This window comes from Impatiens glandulifera, chromosome 6 (genome assembly GCF_907164915.1).
Source record: "Impatiens glandulifera chromosome 6, dImpGla2.1, whole genome shotgun sequence".
Lineage (NCBI taxonomy): Eukaryota > Viridiplantae > Streptophyta > Magnoliopsida > Ericales > Balsaminaceae > Impatiens > Impatiens glandulifera.
Genome location: NC_061867.1, coordinates 51017000 through 51024952, shown reverse-complemented (window position 1 = coordinate 51024952; position 7953 = coordinate 51017000). Strand labels below are relative to the sequence as shown.

Genomic DNA, 7953 nt, shown 5'->3' with positions numbered 1-7953 from the left:
AAGAAATATGGGACCAAATTAAGAGAAAGAAAATATTACTTTTATCGGCTTTCAAACGTCATAGGTAGAGTGAGGGGTTGGCCAAGGTACTGTTTCGTTTTTAATATTATACACCCAAATAACATGTACTTTGAGCATCAAATAGAGACATTCAACCAACTTTTTAACTACATATTAGGTAACAATTTCATTAATATTCTAATACTTATTAGTGTAGGTGCATTAAATTAAAGTCTTATACCTTTTGAAGTTTAAGTGTAAAAGAATAACAAAACCAATATTTTAGATTTTAAATATAAAGTTTGTCCTATTTATATATTTTAAATAATATTTAATATTTTAAATAATACCTTGCTGTTAGTATAAATTAATTAAAAAAAATCAAAGTAATATATTTTAGTTTCAATGTTATAACACTCCGACGTCTTACTCAACAAACCTCTAAAAGAAAATCCCAAATAAGAAGAAAAAAATAAACTAACTTAAACTTCTTTTATGATTAGTTAGGACAAGGAAAATTGGAATTGGTTTTAAAATTATCCTATGAGAGTTTCAGACAATTAATAATAGACAGGAAAAAAACATGCTTTTTAACAAAGATTTGATATTCAAATTGAGAATGAGATTTAAGCCTAATTATAAAGGGGTAACATATAAGCAAATCAACGGGTTCAAGGAAAACAATTATGAAAATTACCAAAAGAAAATGGTATTTTATTTATAAAAAATGGAAACGGCTTATGTAGACAATCATCAATATTTAATTAATGTTGGACTTAATAATATTTGTGATGTTAGTTTGTTATTGACATATTACATTCTAATAATATATATATGAGATTATAAATAAAAATAAAAAAATATAAAATCTTCAATTCAATTTCTACCATAAATACCTTGATTTGAAGTTGGGGGCAATTATAGTCTTTATCAAATTAAATAAATAAAAATAAAGTGAATTCAGAAAGGAAATGTAATTATCTTTGTGAGAACGAGACATTTAATATTTGGCTAAAAATACTCTATTCTTTAGCAAACAAAAAATCATACATTTATTTATTTTATTTACTTAATTTAATTAGATAATTTTCTCCAATTGTGTTTTGCTAACTTGGAAAAGTAGTAAATGTAATTAACTGGGAGTTATCAAAATCAAACTATGCTATTATATAGAAATAATAATAATAACAATAATAGGGATTTCCAAAATCAAGAAATAATAGCATGTGATAGTGTTTCTATATATAGCTATTAGAATTTTGAATATTTAATCAATAAAATTGTACTCAACTCAAAGAAAGATAAAGATAGAGAGTGTTGTAACATGACAAGATCTCCTGTTGTTGTTGATTTCTTATACTTTCTTTCGGTATTGTTTGTTTCATCGGTGATTGGAATATCTCTTGAATCACTTAACGATCAAAGAAAGGTTTACACTCAATTTTATAGTATATAATATGATATATATCAATTAATTAGCATTTTTATTAGAAATATCTTGTTCATAAAATGGAACTAAAATTTTATATAATATTATTAATATTATCATGTTATATGAATTTGAAAGACATTTGTATTGAGATTTTGTGTCATTTTTCTAGGTGTACATTGTTTATATGGGGAGTCTTCCTGAAGGAGAATATTTAGCTCGTGACCATCATATTAGCATGATGCAAGCATTAGGCCATAACAAGATGTAAGTAGTTAATTTGTCTATGTTTTGATTGTGCTTTTATTTTAAAAAAAAAAATCATAAAACAAAATATGTGGTGGTGGACTTGTTGATCAAATTATTGTATTAACTAGGGACACCATTTTTAATGAATTGATAATATTTGATAATTAACCTACAATATCATCACAATTTTTAAACTAGTTTTAAAGAAATACATTTTGTTTTTAAGTTAGATAAAATTAATATACTATAATCCTAAGTATTGTTTTTGAATTCATAATTACTATTATATTTACCACAAATAAATATGGTTGGTTTTAATAGGCCTTTTTAAGTGTCAGCTTATTTTTTTAATCGTATTATTATTGATATTCACTTGTCTTTAGATTTTTTTTTTCATTTTTATCAACTTGAATTGTATTGGTGGAGTATGTTGGTTTATACATATATATATGTGATCTTTGACAATAGTTTAATAAAAATGTTTTTAATTTTAAAAGATAAATTAGTATTGACATACATTCAATCTTTATATCCTCTAGTATGGCCGATGAGAAACTGATAAGAAGCTATACAAGGAGTTTTAATGGTTTTGCTGCCAATCTTAATAAAAAGGAATTATCAATACTTAGAGGTAAGTATCTAAAGTTTATTAAAAATAACTTCTAACATTATATATATTTAGTGTAAATTACATTTTATCTTCTATATATTCAGTCATGCGAGGAATTGTCTCAGTCTTTCCAAGTCAACAATTTCAAGCACAGACCACACGATCTTGGGATTACATTGGTATGTCCTTAAAGGATGTTTCGCAAAATCCAAATGTTGAAAGTGACATCATAATTGGGCATCTTGATGCCGGTGTACGACCCGAGTCACACAGTTTCTCCGACCATGGTTTAGGCCCAATTCCCACAAAATGGAAAGGTGCTTGTCTTGGAGGAAAAAACTTCACCTGCAACAAGTGCCTGCTCGATCTCATTCTCTAATTTTTTTTGGTTATATTACATACAAGTTATCTTAATTTTTGGACTAGATCTAACTATTATTACTTATTATGATATATAGAAAGCTAATTGGAGCAAGGTTCTATGAATTACTTGATACCTCCGCAAATGATTTAACTATTGGTCATGGGACTCACACGGCCTCTACAGCAGCTGGAAGGGCAATAAAAAATTCCAATTTCTTTGGTATAGCAAATGGAACCGTTAGAGGAGGCGTCCCATCAACAAGGCTAGCTGTGTACAAAGTGTGTAATAGTTTCTGTGACGGCCATAACATATTGGCCGGTTTTGATGACGCCATTGCTGACAACGTCGACATTATTACTATATCAATTAGCTATAATTCTATACAAAACATAAGTGATAATGTTATTTCTATTGGCTCATTTCATGCTATGGAAAAAGACATTTTAACAGTAAATGCAGCAGGAAATCTTGGAAGTTCAGGATTTGGATCAACAGCTAGCATTGAACCATGGATATTCACAATTGGAGCTAGCGCAGACAGAACAATCAACAACAAGTTTATCCTTGGAAATGGTCGCACGCTAATGGTAAGTATTTTCCTTTTTTTTTTTTTTTTATCTTACGTTTGTATGATAAAATCTTTTTATAATTTTAGATCACGACTTACAATTAATAATTGGTAATATAGAGTTTACATATAACTAATATGTTTTCATTGTGTCTATGGTCTTGAATAGAGCAATGCTGTGAATGGTTTTGATATGAGCACCGACAAAAAATTAGTATATGGAAGAAGTGTTAGCAGTCGTTGTAATGAATCATTTTCAACGTAAGAGTCTCTCACAGAGTCTCTCACAATTAAACTGCGCTTTCAATTATTCAATTTAAATAATTTTCTATTATTCTCTCACGGGCCTCTCTTCAAATTGGATATCAGGCAATGCACGCTTGATTGCATAGATCCTCATCTAGTAAATGGAAACATCCTAGTATGTGATATTGTTATTACTACTAGCTCAGATATTTTTGTAACAGCACAAAGTGTTGGTGCGAGTGGTGTTGTTGTTCGAGAGGGTGAAGATTTAATTATATATGGTCCTAAGATTGTTCCTATGCCAACCGCGATATTGAAAAACTCTGATTTTCAATATGTTAAATCTTACCTCAAGTCCAAAATAGTGAATTCCGCACGCATAATCAAGAGTGAAATTGTTTTGAATCATGCTCCTGTAGTACCCTCTTTTTCCAGTAAAGGACCCAATACAATTTTTCCACAAATATTTAAGGTATGTATATATATATATAGTTTCTATGCCTTTATTGAAATGTTATTTAGTTTGTGACAAACTTTTTTTTTTTTTTTTAATTATTTTGGATAGTATCATGTACCATGTTTTTCATATGTTAATTTATAATGCTTTATAGCCTGATATAAGTGCGCCTGGGGTAAATATCTTGGCGGCAAACCTTCGAGAGAAGAGCCCTTCGGAGTATGCATCAAATTCTAAAACATTCCATAGTAGTTACACCTTCATGACTGGAACTTCTATGGCATGTCCACATGTTGCTGGTGCAGTTGCCTATGTAAAATCAAAACATCTTGATTGGTCAGCTTCCGCTATTAAATCTTCTCTTATGACTACGGGTAATTAATTAATTAATTAATAATTCAGTTTATAATGAAGATATAATTAATTTTATGACTGATTATGTATGTTTGATTGACTGTTGCTTGAAGCTCGAAACATGAATTTCCATTACAATATAGATGATGAACTTGGTCACGGAGCAGGATACATAGATCCAATGAAAGCTATACATCCCGGACTCGTGTACGAGACATCGAAAGAAGACTATTTTAAAATGTTCTGTGGTTTAGGTCCTGAAGGAGTTAAGTTGAGAAAGATATTCAGAAGAAAAAAGAAGTGTATGAAAGGGATCGAAACGTCTCCAAAAGATCTGAATTATCCAGCAATGACATCCTCGGTGCATAAGAACTCAAATTTTACTATTAGTTTCTTCCGAACTGTGACAAACGTTGGACATGCTAATTCTACGTATAATGCACAAGTTAGTACAGGGGATAACATGGTCTATATCAATGTGGTGCCAAACGTTCTCTCTTTTGTAAATTTGAAGGAGAAAAAATCTTTTCTGGTAATTGTTACTGGAAATTGGTTAAATCAAGATCATGTTTCTTGTTCTTTAATCTGGTTTGACGGTACGCACAAGGTGAGAAGTCCCATTATATTGTACAAGTCATCAATTATTTAATTTTAAATAGTTGATTTTAAATAGTCCCAACAATTTTGGAAATTATATGTCTCAATTTATGTGAAAATATATTTACTTTTGAAAAAAATTAAAAGATTAATTAAACTTTAAATGATTAATTTTAGGTGGCCTCAAATTTTAAAATTTAATTTTAAATGTATGGCATTAAAGAGTTGTCACTTGATTTAAAATAAACAAAGAAATATTTTATGTGTACAAACGTAATTTTTTAGAGATTCGTGAGGTCGATATTTTGTGACACTCAGAAAAGGGCTCTCGCATTAATTAATGTCCTATATGCCCGTTAAAAAATATGTCTGCTTCACAAAATTTTGGTTATTTTTAGTAAATTGGATTTTACGTTTTATTTATCTAAATATTTTTTGAATTCATTGACATTTATCGGGTTTTGACATTTTTAATTTTAAGATATTAAATAAATGTCGATGCATATGATTAGTGTCGAAAAGTGTGAAAAATAGTATTCGAAAAATATTAGTTGGAGGGGTTAAATTTAAAAATATAAATAAATATAAATAAATTATTCAGGTATGTAATTGATAAATAGTGTTTTTAAGGCAGTTATATACAAACGTTCGTGAGTATTATCAAAAGATATGTTTTGATTTTGACGTGAATATCAGTAAATTATACACATATGTTATTAGTAAATAACGTGTTTAGGAAAATCATATACAAGATTGTGAGTACTAACAACATATATGTGTTTCATTTGACGTGAATATCACGTATGTTATTGGAAAATAGCGTTTTAGGTCCTATACAAATGATCGACTATCAATATATATGTTTTAATTTGGCATGAATATTAATAAATAATTGTATGCTATTGACAAATATAGTTTTTAGGGCAATCATATATAAAATGATTGTAAATATTATCAACATATAAATTTTGATTTGATGTGAATATTAATAATTCTAGTATGTTATTGACAAATTATGCTCGTAGAGCGATTGTGTCCTATTAAAATATAGGTTTTGTTGTTAAGAAACGGTTATGTATGATGCGTCCTATTAACATGTAGCACGATTTTCATGGTTGGTCAACTTTTACTCCGACCAGGGTGTGATTTAACACCACGTCCAAAATTGAGAGTTTTTTTCAACAGAGATTTTTTTTCCTTTTCTTTTCAGCTGCTTGAAAGCATCTGTAGCCAATTTCCTCTATGAAATTTTATTTGTAAGAAGGCAAACTCTTTTCATAAATTGTTTCTTAGAGGAATACTCCTAATATTACATTAAAAGTTTCTCTTTTCTTTTTTCTCAAATGATTCTTAACAACTGTTTAAAAAGGCAACCATTGCGTTTTTTCTTAAGACTTTATTTATGAGAAAAAAATAGTTTTTCATAAGATGTTTCTAATATAGCGCTATGTCCTTTTTAAATTCTCTTGCAATATGATTTTATATGGGAGGGATGATTCTACAATTTTATCAATAGTTTATTTAGTTATTTTCCTTTATGGGAATTGAAATAAAACTTTAATATTTTTATAAAAGTCATGATATTTTGATTCAGAACATTTTTTATGTTCTTGTTTTAAGCATTATTTTTTTGATTGATTTTTTTAATCATTAAAAAGAAATTGAGTTTCATTTGTTCTGACTTTCAAGATATTGGTTATAAATTTAATATCGTGAATAAATGATTATCTGGAATTTTTAACTCTCAAAGAAGTTGAGTCAAAGAGTTAGAGCTTAATAGTGTCAACATTGTGCGCGATTTTTTATGTTGAATAAAGTTTGATTTTCTATCTCTTTGCGATTTTTGGAGAGAATTGAGGGTAATTAATTTTAATGTCATAGAAAACTTTTTAAAAATTTATTAAGTGATTCAGCATATTTTTTAATCCCCGATCTCCCGAATGAACATCAAACCATATGCAATTAAAAACAATCACTCGGCTTTCACTAAAGTATTCGACTTCTATAATGTTCGTCAACACTCCGTAGTAGAACAATGTTTCGGTATCATTGTTACCCAATACAGCAACACCACTGTTTTGAGTTGTTAAGCCTTCATCGTGTCTCTCAATGTTGAATTTTTATCCATTAATTCGACACGACACGAATCTCTTCGCATAACAAGTAGAACCACTTCCTAATATTCCTAGATCCTCAGAAATATTTTCCCCAAATTGAGAAATCTAATAAGAGATAATGAGATTAGTGTAATTATAATGTAATACAATAAAATTATATATACATTATAACTCACTCTTGTCTTGAAATAGGCTATGTAACGTCTATCACGCTCATCAATTGATATGAAATGATTATCATATTCTCGATTGAACTCACTGCATATCAATTTGAATGAAAGTTTGAGTCCATGCATGTAAATTGAAAGATAAATTTACAAGTAAAATTAGAAAATTTACTTGTAAATAGATTCTGCCTCCGGACAGTTCTTTAATATGTAAGAATGAGATCTCTCTCGATCACCCGGTTCGTACATGTAACTAATCCCCTTTGATAACTCTTCTAATCATATAAATACAGATAGAGTTGAATCTCGCAATGAAGTACGAGGAGGATCTTGATCTTCTAAATATCTCGCACATAAGTTAATATTTTCATTCACCAGATAACTCTCATAGATTGAACCCTCGGGAATTTTTTTATTTCTAAGATAATTCTTCAATGTACCCATATACTACTCAATAGGATACATCCATCGATAGTGTACGGGTCCTCCAAGAAAAGCCTCGAACACTAGATGTACGAGCAAATGAACCATTATGTTGAAAAAAGATAGCGAGAATATTTTTTCAAGCTTGCATAGCGTTATAACAATATCAAGTTGAAGTTGGTCCAAGTCATGTTTATTCAACGACTTACAACATAATAATCGAAAAAACTTCGATAGATTCACAACTACATCAGAAACATCCTCCGGAAGTAAGCCATGTGTTGCTAAAGGAAGAAGATATTCTAATATGATATGACAATCGTAACTTTTTGAACCCCAAATCTTTTTTTCATCCAAGTCAACACAACCCAC

The 7953-nt window shown here is 29.1% G+C and overlaps 1 protein-coding gene across 1 annotated transcript; it reads left to right on the top strand.

The window, feature by feature from the left end:
• Positions 1 to 1324: 1324 nt before the first annotated feature.
• On the top strand, positions 1325 to 7520 carry LOC124943799 (subtilisin-like protease SBT4.3). Its single transcript, XM_047484271.1, has 10 exons — positions 1325 to 1429; positions 1602 to 1696; positions 2218 to 2309; positions 2393 to 2642; positions 2747 to 3239; positions 3390 to 3481; positions 3590 to 3938; positions 4078 to 4297; positions 4391 to 4884; positions 7452 to 7520. The coding sequence occupies exons 1-10, from the start codon at positions 1325 to 1327 to the stop codon at positions 7518 to 7520; spliced, it is 2259 nt and encodes a 752-aa protein (XP_047340227.1).
• The last annotated feature ends 433 nt before the right edge of the window (positions 7521 to 7953 follow it).

Coding starts and splice junctions, on each gene's coding strand:
- LOC124943799 (XM_047484271.1), top strand. CDS start 1,325: ATGACAAGATCTCCTGTTGTTGTTGATTTCTTATACTTTCTTTCGGTA. Junction 2,310..2,392: donor GGAATTATCAATACTTAGAG/GTAAGTATCTAA, acceptor CTATATATTCAG/TCATGCGAGGAATTGTCTCA. Junction 4,298..4,390: donor ATCTTCTCTTATGACTACGG/GTAATTAATTAA, acceptor TGTTGCTTGAAG/CTCGAAACATGAATTTCCAT.